Source organism: Diachasma alloeum, unplaced genomic scaffold (genome assembly GCF_001412515.2).
Source record: "Diachasma alloeum isolate Michigan unplaced genomic scaffold, Dall2.0 Dall_scaffold_00187, whole genome shotgun sequence".
Lineage (NCBI taxonomy): Eukaryota > Metazoa > Arthropoda > Insecta > Hymenoptera > Braconidae > Diachasma > Diachasma alloeum.
The window spans coordinates 415,270-431,089 of NW_021680353.1; the positions used below are offsets into that span (position 1 = coordinate 415,270).

Sequence of the window (15,820 nt, forward strand, 5' to 3'; positions counted from 1 at the left end):
GGAGCCCAAGTAGGAACTTGTTGACAGATATAGCCAAAATGAGCTCGGATTCCTGTCTAAAATGGTTTGTAGTCGTTTGTAGTACTCACAGATTTTCAATGCACCGAGAAGAAAGGGTGGTAGAGAGTTGAGACATGTAGAAGATCCCGTTTGTAGCTGTTCTAGAAACAGAAAAGAATTAGGTAAGGAGATCCTTATGAACCAACGTTCATACTTGATTGTAGTTTTGGAATGTTTCCAATCCGAACTGAAATGAGCGTCCAATCGATTTTCGGAGCACAAGTTGGAACTGATTGATAGCTGTGAAATAGATAGGAACTATTCTACAGCTATGGCTAAAAAAAAAGTGGATTCCTGCCTGAAATCGTTTGTAGTCAATTGTAGGATTGGAATTTTTCTAATAAAAATGAAACTGATCTTTAATCCATTTTTTAGGCACAGAGAGCGTAAAAATCATCGCAAAAAAATGACCTTTGAAACTTGGCAGGAATCCTTTGTAGTTGATTGTAGAATCGATTTTTTTTTCGATTCTAATTGGACTGACCGTTCAATTGAATTTTTGAATTGAATTGAATCCGAGCTCATTTTGGCTATAGCTTTCAATCAGTTCCTACTTGGGCTCCAAAAATCGATTGCATGCTCGTTTGATTTCCGATTGCGAAAATTCCAAAACTACAATCAACTACAAACGATTGCAGATAAGAATCCCACATCATTTCAAATACAACTATGAAATAGTTCCTAACTGTTTAAAAAAAATCGATTGAACGTTTATTACTATTCCGATCGTGAAATTTCCAGAACTACAATCAACTACAAACGACTGCAGATGAGAAACCAATGTCACTCCAGCTGTAACTATGAAACAGTTCCTAACTGTATTTCAAAAACGGATTGAACGCTCATTTCAGTTCGGATTGGAAAAATTCCAAAACTACAATCAATTAGGAACGTTGGTTTATAAGGTTCTTAATTTTTATCGATTTTTTTCACTGTTAGAAATATCTACAAACGAATCCTACTACATATCTCAATTGCCTACCACCCTTTTTTCTCGGTGTATTAAAAATCTATGAGTACTACAAACAACAACAAACCATTTTAGAAAGGAATCCGAGCTCATTTTGGCTATATCTGTCAACAAGTTCCTACTTGGGCTCCAAAAATCGATTGGATGCTCGATCGAGTTTGGATTGGAAAAATTCCAAAACTGCAATTATGAACGTTGGTTCATAAAGATCTTCTTTTCTTTTTGATTTTTTTCACCATTAGAAACACCTACAAACGAATTCTTCTACATATCTCAACTCTACACCACCCTTTTTTCTCGGTGCATTGAACATCTGGGAGTACTACAAAGGACTACAAACCATTTTAGACAGGAATCCGAGCTCATTTTGGCTATAGCTGTTAACAAGTTCCTACTTGGGCTCCTAAAATCGTTGGTTCATAAAGATCTTTTCTTATTGATTTTTTTCACTATTAGAAATATCTACGTACGAATTCTTCTACATATCTCAACTATACACCACCCTTTCTTCTCGGTGCATTGGAAATCTGTGAGTACTACAAACTACAAACAATTTTATGCAGGGATCCAAGCTCATTTTGGCTATAGCTGTCGACAAGTTCCTGATTGGGCTCCAAAAATCGATTAGATGCTCATTTGAGTTTGGATTGGAAAAATTCCAAAACTACAATTAATTATGAACATTGGTCTATGGGGGTCTTTTTTACCGTCTTTTTTTACTGTTAGAAACAACTATAAACAAATCCTTCTACGTATCTCAACTCCCGGCCACCCTTTTTTCTCGGTGCGTTGAAAATCTGTGAGTATTCCAAACAACTACAAACGACTTTAGACAGGAATCCGAGCTCATTCTGGCTATAGCTATCAATCAGTTCCTATTGGTCTCCAAAAATCGATTGGACGCTCATTTGATTTCCGATTGCGCAAATTCCAAAACTACAATCACCTACAAACGATTGCAAATAAGAATCCCACGTCATTTCAAATACAACTATGAAATGATTCCTAATTGTTTGAAAAAAATCGATTGAATGTTTATTACAATTCCTATCGTGAAATTTCCGGAACTACAATCAACTACAAACGATTGCAGATGAGAATCCAATGTCACTCCAGCTTTAACTATGAAATCGTTCCTAAGTGTATTTCAAAAACGGATTGAACGCTGATTTCAGTTCGGATTGGAAAAATTCAAAAACAACAATCAAGTATGAAAGTTGGTTTATAAGGTTCTTCATTTTTTTCGATTTTTTTCACTGTTAGAAACAACTACAAACAAACCCTTCTACATATCTCAACTGTATGCCACCCCGTTNACATATCTCCTTACTGAAACCCCAGGTTAATGTTTTTCATAATATCAATTCAGTGAAATATTAATTAGCGTTGTAATAAAACGGTTAAGAAATAAAATAAGTGCCCCTTATTTTCTCTTCATGAGGTGTATAATGCTCTAGAGATACATTGGCCTGTCAAACGTTCCACATACGATTGCCGCGCATTCCGCTTTTAATATGGAAGAAAGGATATGGAGGAGAGGTTAAAATAAAATTAATAGGATGATATGCTAAATGACAATGTTTACTCATTTTTAACTATTGAATGTAATTTATCATGTAATATAAAACAGTCAGGGATCAGCTTTTACTGTGCGGTACCGGAATTTTTACTATGCAGCACCGGAATTTTTCTGGTGCTAGACAATTGAACCAACTTTACCAGACGGCACGGTCATTTTTGCCTGAATTTCTCCTGAAAAATTCTGGATTTTTTTTCTCCGTGTATTCTCAAACATTCTGTGAAATTCGAATGAAGCAGTAACTTACTCCGCAAGTATCTCGAATAAACCTACGTGGGAGAAAATTTCGTTCGAAAATCTAGCGCATCCCCTAGAAAATTCTAAAGTCTTTGACAGCTTTATTTATTGACTGTACAATTTGAGGAACAGTCTATCACTTATATAACATTTACACTTGCACTCTACATCGTTAGAACAATTCAAATTCAATGAACAGTTTCATAGTCATTTTCAGGAGAGCGACATTTAATAACTTTTAAATTTCACCAAAAATTGCGTTGAATTCCAAATTTTTAGGCAGCAGAAAGACAAAAATTATTCAGCTTACTTGAATTTTCAAATAACACGGCGTTGATCGCGCCTCTAGCATCGGGCCGCACGCCAATAATGGACATTGTGATAAATGTGAAAGATTCTAGAAAAATCTGAAATAGTATATTATGTTACTAGTACGTAAAGTTCCACTGTTTCACACGCACGTGTAACACATCCTATTTTTTGTGGTACCTGCCGAGTTCACCGCACGCTCGGAAACTTTATGCACGCCGTGTGGAAAACAACCGCTTTACGCACACTAAACCGCTTCGAAAAATGCACTTTTGAGGCAGGTATCACAAAAAAAATCAATAGTGATAGAGGTCGTATACTTGATTAAGTTCCGTGAGAATCTTCATCTTCAGTGTAGTCCTTAATTAGATATTTAAGCTCAATAAAATTGGCATGTTTTACGGAGAATTTGACTTATAGATAGTACACGGTCCAGAGTTTCAGCATAAAAATAGACATTTTCATGGATAGAAACACAGAAAAACCTAAAGATAAATTACATTTGAGAAGTCATCTGTTATGTTTTCTGAAGCGTATTTTACGCTTAAAGTCGACGTAAATCACGATTATATATGGGTAAATCCACGCCAAATCAGCAGAACAAAAAATTCGATGCTGGGGATTTTCTTCTCATTTTTTTTCTGAAAACATGACAATTAGACAAAAATGTTAAAAAAAGAACAATTGAAAAGTACGGGTAATTGAGGAAGTTATGATATTTTGAAAATTGATAGTTTTTGTCCGAAATTTTTTTTTTTCCAAATTCGCTCCAATATCTCTGGCGGGTTTCAATTTATCAAATCGCCCTTTGGCACGCGCAAAAAATATGAAAAACCCTTCAAAATAAGACATCATACATAACATTATCTTCAGTTTGACGGGGTTTACACGAGAAAACGTTTTTTTAAATCGTTAATTACTCAAAAAGCTCATTTTTTGTTAACTGAAATTTTGACTATAAATTGTTAATAAAAGGTCAAGAATTTTGGTGCCATTTAGAGTTTGTCTTTCGCCGTATTTCGGCGGTTATTAATTTTTGAGTGAAAAATCATTATTTCTCTAATTATATAATGAAAATACATTTTTCCAGGAGCTTTCATTTGTTGGTAATCAAGAATTCAATTCAATTGACTCATTTTTAATTATTCAATTGAATATTCACTGATTTGGGACATATTTGCATGAATAATAGCGATTTTCGGTCATTTTCAACACCTGTCCCCCGAACAAAAACTCAAAACTACGACGAAAGACAAACTCTAATTAACGCCAAAATTCCTTTCAACGGGCCAAAAAGTCGACACTGGGGAGTTTTGTCTCATTTGTTTTCTGAAAAGATGGCTATCAAACAAAAATTTTGAAAAAAAAATTCCTCTCGTTTTTTTGCCCCTCTATCAGTTGAAAAAGACCTAAAAATGGGTTTCGCTTCATGATTACTTGACTTATTTAGTAATTTTTCTCCAAATTATTGCTTCCGAATGGAAGCATTGCAATCCTTCGATTTTCACATTCTCTAATTTTGATTGGAAATTATGTAGAATGGTCTGAAACGTAAAAATACGAAGTTTGGCGACCATGTCTGTATGTGACCACGTCCATCGCCACCTTCCCGGTGGTCAATTTTTAGAAAATTGAGTAATTAACTGTCTAAAGTAGTGCCAAAAAATCTGCAATTTTGTCAGATTATAGGTCTCAATGAGGACTAACTCTGTGCAAAATTTCAGCTCGATCGATGTAATAGGTTTGGAGAAAATGCGATTCGTTTTTAAATCGTTTTCCACAAATATCTTCGAAACTAGTGAACCGATTTCAATTTTTTTGTTTTCAAAATATTCGTTTCGACGCCTTTTATCTAAATCAATCAAAACATCTATACTAGTTCGTACAAAGTTTTCGAGATATTCCCGTTTTTCCGTTTTTTCATAAAATAAATTTGTAAACACTCTAGCTTGTGCAAAAATCGAAATATCAACGTGAAATTTAGACAGAAAATATATGTATACCTGCTCATACGAAGTATTCGAAAAATTAGAATTTTGATAGTACCCATGAAGGCAGCAGTAACCATCTGAAATTTTCGCTGCGAGTTGGTGTTCTGAAGCTATAAAATTTTGTAATATTTCAAACCATTCGCCATCAATGTATTGATGGCGAAAAAAAATAAGACATCGCTCAGTGACATACTCACTGTCACAAGGAGCGCTATTATATGCTCGATGTCCCCTGCTTGTTTCTCTGTGTATTTACTGTTAATGACATACATCATCTGACAATGAGTGTAGTTGTGGCAATTATTGAGTCTGTTAGAAATAATTGAAATGGTTGACTAATGGGAGAACAAATGAAAAGGTTGATATTCAAGAAAAATAATTGATTGAGACGAACAGCACTGAATATATCAGCTCGTTAATACAACAGATTGCAATTCTATTCTATAATCACTGGAAATTAAATTTGCAAAGTCCGTCATGAGGGACCACATTTGATATTTTTGTTCATTCCGATATTCCAGAACTTCCCCCTAATATCAAATATTTAATTCTCTCAAGCTATGACAAATTATTATTCTTGTATTATCACAGTTCAAAATCATAAAACAATCAGAAAGCGAATAGAACGTTTACGATGAAAAATCCATCTCCTTTTAAAGTATGAATGAGTTTTATCGAGTGATCTAATTCATCTTGAAGTTGTAGGAGAATGATGTATCGAGCTATGACAGACGCTAAATTTTCAAAAAGTGACATTGCAACTAAAATCTCGAGAATCCCATCCCGTATCCCACTGATTTCCTCATAATTCAATAAGAAGGTCAATCAAAGCTATAAATTGCAGTTCAATCATTGCACACGAATCTTAAAAATTCGGGTCATTGCGATAATCAATATTCAGGTTCAATTTAAAATTCAAACAAATCGTGAAATTTCTGTCTTATTCACATTTGGAACTTATCAATTCACTTGAATTCTAAGTGAAACTTGGAATTGCATAACCATTTTTCCTTTAAATTGAGTTCAATTGCTATTATGAAAATCTCTGCAAGTTTGTCCATGAAATTTCAAGTTTTTCCAACACTGTTAATGGAAATCAGGAAAATGCAAGTGAATATATTCTTAAATTTTCAATTTAGTAAGAATTCTGCGTAATTTGGTACTGAATATTCATGTTTTAAGTAAAAATTCAAGTAAGCTGGGGAATTTCCGTCCTCTTGCTGCTCAAGAATTTGGAACACTGAAATTGGAAATTTTTTTTTTTTCCGTTAATCGAATTTAAGGATTTTCATCCCACTGTCCGTAAAATATGATTACGGACATTGTGAAGAAAAATTATGTTCGTCACTCGGGCGAAAACAACTTTTATGTCATTAGGCCCGATAAACCGCGATTCTAACCTTGCTTGGCTCGGTTAGATCGCGGTTTTCAGGCCCAACGACATAAAATCTCGTATGTCACACGGCGATAAAAGCATTATCTCAAATATGGAACATCGTGCGCCCAATGACATTAGAACTTTGAGAGACGGTGAAAGGTTAGGAACTCAAAGTTATAAGGATATTTTTCTAGAAAAATGTCAACAAATTCAGATTATAATTGAAAATTGAAATTGTGATGCAAATTTTATTATACAAAGAAACTCTTACTAGTGAACAAACTTAAAAATAAGTGATATCGATCACATGAACACATAACTCGACTTTCTTCGTATATGAATTTGTCAGAACAATTTAACAAGGAATAGAAACATAAATGTCATTATATTTTCAACTTATCAATTATTGATATAGTTTTGACTGAACCACTCCGGCATGTGCTAAACGAAAACATCAGTGTTCCGTCGGTTGGAAATGCCGCGAAAACCCAACCCAATTGGCGGAACACCCATATATTGATAGAAATAAGAACTTTCGGATAAAATGAATCCAAAAATATCAAAAGATGAAGCTTTTGGGGTCAATATTAGTCTGGACTTACGGCATTTGATGATTATTAAAGTAGCTCTACCCTTAGGAGATTATATTTCAATTCAAAGATTTTTAAAAACTGCAACAAATCGCCTAAAAACTCTGCGTGATTCGGAATCGTAATTTTTTTCCTCATTTAATTGTCGTTCAAGTTTTTATAAATGAAAATGTTGAAAATTCATTATTTAACACAGAGTCTTATGTGAAAAACGCTAAATTTGACACAGCTCCAGTTAAAACAAAAATTAAAATCTAATTTTTTTTCCTAAAAATGAGAAAAAAATAATAAAAAATATTGGCACCTGTTAGATAACGATTTATTGTTTTTTTTATTATTAACAATTTCCAACCAGAATCACGGGAGACTGTGAACAGGAGTAGACGTGGCAACGACGGCTCGGTCAGCTGTCACTTGGCGGGACCTCTCTCACCCGTCACATTATCCTACAATGTTGCCACTAATTTTTCCAAGCTAATCAGTTGAAAATCTATTTATTCATACTTTTATTGAACACAATTAATAATGAAATAATTCTTATGCTTATGTCCTTTATAAATTATTTTAATAATCTAGACATCAAAAAAATTATTTTTAGAATCGTTTTTTTTCAAAAGCACTCAACGAGTCCAGCCGTAGGGGTAGAGCTACTTTAACCCAAGTAACTTCGTTCGGCACGTTAGCGGTCACACTGTCACTGTCATCTGACTACTCACACGTCGCAAAATGGCTGAAAATAGCAGCTGGCAGAATTCATTTCCATTATTGAGCGGGAAATAGCAGCTAAACCAACAAATATATTTTCATATCATGGATGGAAATATCGACTTGATTTTAAAACGAAATAGATTCGATAGATAGGTAATATTCCAGAAATCTGGAAAAATATTCAAGTGTTCCATTAATTGGTGGGCGGGGGGGGGGGGGTGTTCCNGGGGGGGGGGGGTGTTCCGCAAGTGGACTGTTTACCCCATTTATTTATCATTTCTTTTATGCATCAAGACATCACACTACATTCGGGACATGTTATCTATTTTATTTCTAAACGACCAAAAATGAATAATCGGCTTGAAGAATGTCAAACATCACTCTGTCTGACAGTTCAAAAAAACATGAAAATTTTTTGTAGAGTTTGCGCTTTTGGATGAATATCTTCAAGGTCGTTCTCCTGAGAATTCACAGAAAAAATATCATCAAAAGTAATGGTAGTTAGTATGGCTCCATGACTAATAAACACAAAGACATTTGAACATGAAAATTGAATACACAATAATTCATAACACAGACAACTGAACACAAATAAATTGAACACAAAACCTATTCAACACTGAGAAAATTCAACACATATTAAATTAATCATTGCACGGAGAGAAATATTCAATAAAAATTACGTATCCTTTTCGTAATTCCGGAGCGAAACGTGGTTGTAGGAAATTTTACGGAACTGTCACGGAATTTTTCCGGAGCGTTCCGTAATTTTTATCTGAATCTCTTGTCAAAAATTACGATACCGTCACTTAAATTTTCTGAGTCGATTCCGTAATCGGTGAGTGAAGTGAGAGTTCCGTAATTTTTACTGAACATTTCTCTCTGTGTGGATATTTGAACACAAAGTCGTCATCGCACTTTGTTGAACAATAGAAAATTCGATAAACTTAATAACTCACATCTAATCCTATCACACAACATCATCCTTACCATCATAACATTCCTAAGCCGTATTATATTGTTTACAATTCAATATGTGCAATCCCTCGTAGACAATTTATAATATCAATCTCTTCACTGGAGCTGACCACCACTTTCTTTACCATGATTATTATGCAACAAATGATACAAATAACTTTGGCTAATTGATTGTGGTTTTCCTCTTTGACTCAAAACAAACTGCAGCAGCATTTTGAAGACCGCATGACCAAGGCTAATGCCTCCAGCGCACTGATTATACATTCTTACTATTACTTGGAGAATTTATCTTTTATCTGCTTACGTCTGTTGTTTTTATACACGGAAAAAAAAACTTGAATTAAGTATAAAATATGCTTGAATCACGTATATTTTATACTCAATTCAGGTATTTTTTTTTCCGTGTATAGAACGAGAATGATTAGAATTATACGGGTTTAGTAGTAAATTTGTAATAAATTTGTCTCTTTTAATGAGAGTTGAATTTCCCCTGTGTTGAATAGGTTTACTGTTCACATTATTTGTGGTCAATTGTCTGTGTGATGAATTGACGTGTTCAGATCAAATTACTATGTGGTAATTAGTCCTGTCACCATTAGTATAAAGAATGTATAAAAATTAGAGATAGGTTTCTAAAAATTAAGGATCTATTTCTAACAATTACAGAAATATTCCTAAAAACAAAAACTTTTGTTTTCTGTATCACCCGTTACTCTCCATGGAATTGTAACTTTTTGCTGATAGTGAACGATGCACTCAAAAATTTCAATCAATTTTATAATTAAGTAGTGGCATTAACAAGCACCATTAACTGCACAATTCACAAAACTGTTTTCTCCCCAATTTGTCCGTCCCATTATCGGATGGACACGTTGTAAACTAATGGCTTGAAACATTCTACATAAACTAGGTGACGGGTTGATTCAGCATCGTGAACTCGAGCACGTGATGAGGGCCTGCATGGAGGAGAATGGTATGAGATTCAGTGACGAACAGATTGAGGACTTAACGCTTGCCCTCTTCGAGGATGCGGATCAGGGTAACAAGGGTGCTATCACGTTCCAAGCATTGAAGAAGCAGTTGGAGAAACACGAGGGTCTCCTCGAGAATCTATCAATCAGGTAAGATGCGACGAGGATCAAGTGAGACAGGGGTGAAAGGAGTCGTTATCGATCAATCGAAAGTGGCGTCCCTCTCTGCCCTGTCTCCACAGCCTCCAATCCACGAAACCTACGAATTAAATTTATCTTCATCTCCATTCCGTCTATTCGATTTTCCGATTAACATGATTATTATTTTTCTCCTCCCTCTTTCAATTCTGCTGTCTGGAAAGCTTTATGAATTTTAGACGTCTTTCATGCCGTTGAATTGGATCTGATAATCAGGAAGTATTGAGTTGTGGAATTCGGTGGTGAAGTGGTAAAACGAGATAAATTAATCTGATTTCTAAGGCGGTTCTTGAAGCGGCATCGGTGTACAATAGGGAATTATAATTGGTGAAAGTAAAGATGTTGACGTTGTTGATAGAGCAATTATTTTGAAATTAGAAACCTCTTAAGTCCTGTCATTAGTTTCAAACATGATTATACATGTAATGTATTTATATTTTATGTAATGTCCCGCTAAAGAAAAACACATGGATAGACGGAATTTTTCAATAAATATGCGTACAGTTATTATTGCTAATAAATTTGCAATTTGCTTTACAAGGATTCTTCCTATGTTCAATCGTTATTTGACTATTCCCCTCTTTTTTCATGTAATATCATTGTCAATGTGTCATACATTGAAAAGACATCAAAATTTTTGCGTATTATAAAAAAACAAATATTTCAAAAAAAAAGACCGCACACACGTACGTACATGCATGGACGTACAGACAACATATAAAAATCGCATCTCCGCACTTTTTAGATCATATTTAGTTCCCCTAACACAAAAAATCGAAAACTTAATTTTGAACAATTACAAAGTTTCCATTTGGGGAAGAATTAAATCAAACTAATGTTTTCGATAATCAAAAGTTCTAGATAATAAAAAAAATTGTATACACCCAGAGAAATGACGCATTTGAAAATCTTCATTTGATTCTTTTTGTATTCGTTTCAACAATATTTTTATCGACGTTCCTTCCATCTGAGTCTCTGATTAACAGGAATTATCTTTCTCTCTCCATATTTCAGTTCTGCAATTTGTACAGCTTTATGAATTTCATACGTCTTCCATGCCATAATGAAGTAGTAAAATGAGATAAATTAACTTGACTTCGAAGTCGTTTTTGAAGCAGCATCGGTGCACAATAGGGAGTTGAATTTGCGAAAATGAAGATTCTGACGTTTCTGAATGAGCAATTAGTCTGACATTGGAAACCGATTAAATGCTGTCATTAGGTTCGAGCACGATTATACATATAAGGTGTTCTGTCCTGCGTAGGGATCAGAATCCCAGAATTATAAATCATCTATTGGTGGAAAAACAGGACGATAGACGTCACTTAGCGGAACTCAGTGATGAAAAAATCTTTATTTGAACTTTTTGTGTTCAATTCAGTAATATTTTTTATCTTCATCTCCGTTCCTTCTCTCCGATTCTCCCATTAACATGATTATCATTTTTCTTTCTCCCTCTGTCACCTCTGCAGTCTGTAGAGCTTTAGGGATAAAAAAACATATTTCATATTGTTGAATTAAATCTGATAATTGGGGAGGGTTGAATTGTGAAATTCAATGGTGAAGTTGTAAAACGAGATAAAATAACTTCACCTACAAGTCAGTTCTTTAAAGCGGAATCGGTGCCCAATGGGAACTTATAATTGAGGAAGTGAAGGTGCTGACGTTCTCGAAACAGCAACTAGTTTGAAATTAGAAACCTGTTAAATCCTGTCATTAGATTGCAGCATGATAATACAGGTGAAGTGTTTATATTCCCCCCACTGTCCTGTTGAGAGAAAAGATCACATTAAATTAATGTCTTCGCGAATTCGAAGTTCTAGATAATACAGAAAATAATATAGACCCGGAAAAATTACGTGTTTGAATCCGATAAAAATATCTTCATTTGAATTCTTTATACTCATTTCAACAATATTTCTCTGATTAACATGATAATTAATTTTCCTCTCCCTCTTTCCGCTCTGTAGTTTCTAAAGCATTAGATATGAAAAACATGATTTAAATCCGATAATTGGGGAGGGTTGAGTTGTGAAATTCAATGATGAAGTAGTAAAACGAGATAAAATAGCTTGACTTCAAAATCAGTGCTTTAAAGCGGAATGAATATACGATGGGAACTTATAATGGAGGAACTGCAGGTGTTGACGTTCTTGAAACAACAACTAGTCTGAAAAGAGAAACCTGTTAAATCCTGTCATTAGGTTACACAGATCAGGTATTTATACTTTCCCACTGTCCTGCTCAGGGAAAAAAACCAAGTAAATTACTGTCTTCAAGAATTGGAAGTTCTAGATAATATAGAAACTAGTATAGACCTGGAAAAAGGATGCGTTTGGAACAAATAAAAACATCTTCATTTGAATTCTTTGTACTCATTTCAACAGTATTTTCATCTTCATCTCCATTTTTTCTATTCGAGGCTCTCATTAACATGATTATCATTTTTCTCGCTCACTCTTTCAGATTTGCAGTCGCTAGAGCTTTAGGGATGAAAAACATATTCCATAGGACCGACTGTAATGGTTAGGTGGGTGAGGTGTTGCTCCGCCGGACATCCAAGCTAAGCAGCGTTGAGCTGGATTAGTACTTGGATGGGTGACCGCTTAGGAACAACTCACTCGCACAAAAATTACGGGCGGTAGGCACGGTGTAGCGGCCTAGTGTCTCCATCTAGTCAGTGTGACAGATGGATACATTAGGGCACTGCACAATCGGCCGGCTGTGCGACTGGGGTTTTACATGGTTTCCCGTGCAGTCCTAGCTCGAATGGGACACAGCTAAGAGTAAGACGGCCATGATACCGCAGATAACAAAGAGAGGAAAAGTAAAGGAGGGGAGGCAGGCTAGAGGAGGGGTTTCAAATCGAGAACTACTTCGATAAAAACCAATGAAATAGAAAAATTAAAAAAATACATATTCCATAGGTGAGACCGGGCCAAAATGAGACCCCGCGGGGCAAAGTGATACCCCAGGGCAAAACGAGATCCCTGTTTTTTTAGTTTTTCAATGAAACAAATGAGTCCAGTGTCCAGATCACATAAATAGGAAAATAAAATAAATTTATGTCGCGCCGTGCAATAAGTCGAGTTTATCGCGCGCTGCGCTTCGCGCAGCTTGCTCAGAACTCGACTTCTGCACGACTTGACATAAAATATTATAGAGCACTCGGTAATAAATTTCGTTTTCAACGAATGTGTAGTTTACAGGCCGAGCCGAAGGCGAGGTCTGTACACACATTCGTTGAAAACGAAATTTGTGCCCTTGTACTCTAATGTACTATTTCGAATCAAAAAAGGAACTGCTATCGAAGACAATCTCTAATTGTCGTTATGAGTAATATTCTAGTTTTGACAGGAAGATTAAAATTTTTTGTCTTATACAGATATTTCATCTTACAGTTATGAATGTTTCTAAGTTTATCGTAACTCAACTTTTTTATCCATTTGAAATTTTTTTGGTTGAAAATTTCCAATACACTTTCAAGGCATTTCTATCACTTTTTCGTTTCACTCAAATTTCAAGGAATTTCGTCATTGAAAATTCAGAATCTCAGGGGAAAATCAATGAGAATTGCAAATGTGAATTTAATTATTCCCTGAAACTCAATAGAAATCAGGAAAATTTTGGTAAATGTAATCTTCAATGTTCGATTAATTGGAAATTCAGCATAATTTAATACTAAATATTCATTTTTTCGTAGAAAATTCTAATAAGTTACGGAATTCTCGTCTTATGGCTGCTTAAAGATTTCAGAGGTTTCTGTGAAAACTGAAATTTTATAATTTTTTCACCCTAAAGCGCATTTAATATTTATCTTCTGACAATTACTAGTCGGCTGTCTATAAAATTTCCAGTCCACAAGGATGAATCTTCGTCATAGTCAGGGTTATTTTGGCATTTATTAATTAATTATTATCAATAATACTAGACTAAGAATTGAGCGCTAACTTAACCAGAATGCTTCTATTCTTATTAACTTCCATTTAGAATTTTTTCAGATTATAATCTTTGAGATCTGAATTATATTGATACTTTAATTCTACTAATAATGGGGTATTTCATTAGTAACTACTGAAAAATTAGTCATTTGTGTAAAATCTCAAATTTTACAGAGGTCCCATTTTGTCCCGCCATCCATTTTGCGGCGGAATCTCATTTTGCCCCGGTTTTCTCTACCGTTGAATTATATCTCATAATTGGGGAGGGTTGAGTTGTGAAATTCAATGGTGAAGTAGTAAAACGAGGTAAAATAACTTGACTTCGAAGTCAGTTCGTTGAAGTGGAATTGGTGCACAATGGGGACTTATAATTGAGGAAGTGAAGGTGTTGACGTTCTTAAAACGGCAACTCGTTGAAAATTAGAAACCCGTTAAATCCGGTCATTAAGTTACAGCATGATAACACAGATGAGGTATTTATATTTCCCCACTGGCCTGCTTAGGGAAAAGATCAAATTAAATTACTATCTTCAAGAATTACAGGTTCTAGATAATATAGAAAATAGAATAGACTCGGAGAAATGACGGGTTTGAAACGAATAAAAACATCTTTATTTGAATTCTTTGTATTCATTCCAACAGTATTTTCGTCTTCATTTTCGTTTTTTCTATTCGTTGTTCTGATTAACATGAATATACGTTTTCTCGCTCCCCCTTGCAACTCTGCAATCTATAGAGCTTTAGGGATGAAAAACATTTCCCATATCGTTCAATGTAATCTGACAATTGGAGAGGATTAAGTTGCGGAATTCGATGGTGAAGTAGACAAACGAGACAAATTAACTTGACTTCGAAGTCAGTTCTTTCATTCGGAATCGGTGCATAATGAGGACTTATAGTTAAGTGAAGGTGTTGACCTTTTTGAAACAGCAACTAGTCTGAAATTAGAAACCTGTTAAATCCTGTCATTAGGTTGCAGCATCATAATACCCGTGAGGTGTTTATATTTCCCCACTGTCCTGGTTAGGAAAAAGATGACATTAAATTAATGACTTCAAAAATTATAAGTTCTAGATAATACCGAAAATAGTATAGACCCGAAAAAATTACGTGTTTGAATCCCATAAAAACATCTTTATTTGAATTCTTTGTACTCATTTCAGCGATATTTCCATCTTCATCTCCGTTCCTTCTACTCTATTCTCTGATGAACATGGTAATTAATTTTCCTCTCCCTCTTTCAGACCTGCAATTTCTAGAGCTTTAGAGATGAAAAACATATCCCATATTGTTGATTTCAATCCGATAATTGGCGAGGGTGGAGTTGTGAAATTCAATGATGAAGTAGTAAAACGAGATAAAATAGCTTGACTTCAAAGTCAGTGCTTTAAAGCGGAATCGGTGCACAATGGGAACTTATAATTGAGGAAGTGAAGATGTTGACGTTCTTGAGACAGCAACTAGTGCGAAATTCGAAACCTGTTAAATCCTGTCATTAGGTTGCAGCATGATAATACAAGTGAGGTGTTTATATTCTCCCCACTGTCCTGATTTGGAAAAAGATCAAATTAAATTACTGTCTTTAAGAATTATAAGTTCTAGGAATTTAACGAAATAGTAGAGACTCGGAAAAATTACACACTTAAAACGAATAAAAACATCTTTATTTGAATTCTGTGTACTCATTTCAACAATATTTTCATCTCTTCTCCGGTTTTTCTATTCGATTCTCCGATTAACATGATTATTTTTTTCTCTTTTGCTTTTTCAATTCTGCGGTGTGTAGAACGTTATGAATGCCATACATCTTTCATATCGTTGAATTCAATCGAGATATCGATAGAAATCAAAATTAAATTGAGATCACTGTAAAAATTTCGATTGACGAATTGCCAAATTGTTTATAACTG

The 15,820-nt window shown here is 34.6% G+C and overlaps 1 protein-coding gene across 1 annotated transcript in view; it reads left to right on the top strand.

The window, feature by feature from the left end:
* Positions 1-15,820, top strand: part of LOC107048342 (NADPH oxidase 5) — a 69,565-nt gene that overhangs the window by 27,228 nt on the left and 26,517 nt on the right. The window contains exon 7 of the mRNA XM_015271483.1: positions 9,711-9,921. Coding sequence (XP_015126969.1) covers positions 9,711-9,921 — 211 coding nt within the window. The remainder of the gene's footprint in view (positions 1-9,710; positions 9,922-15,820) is intronic.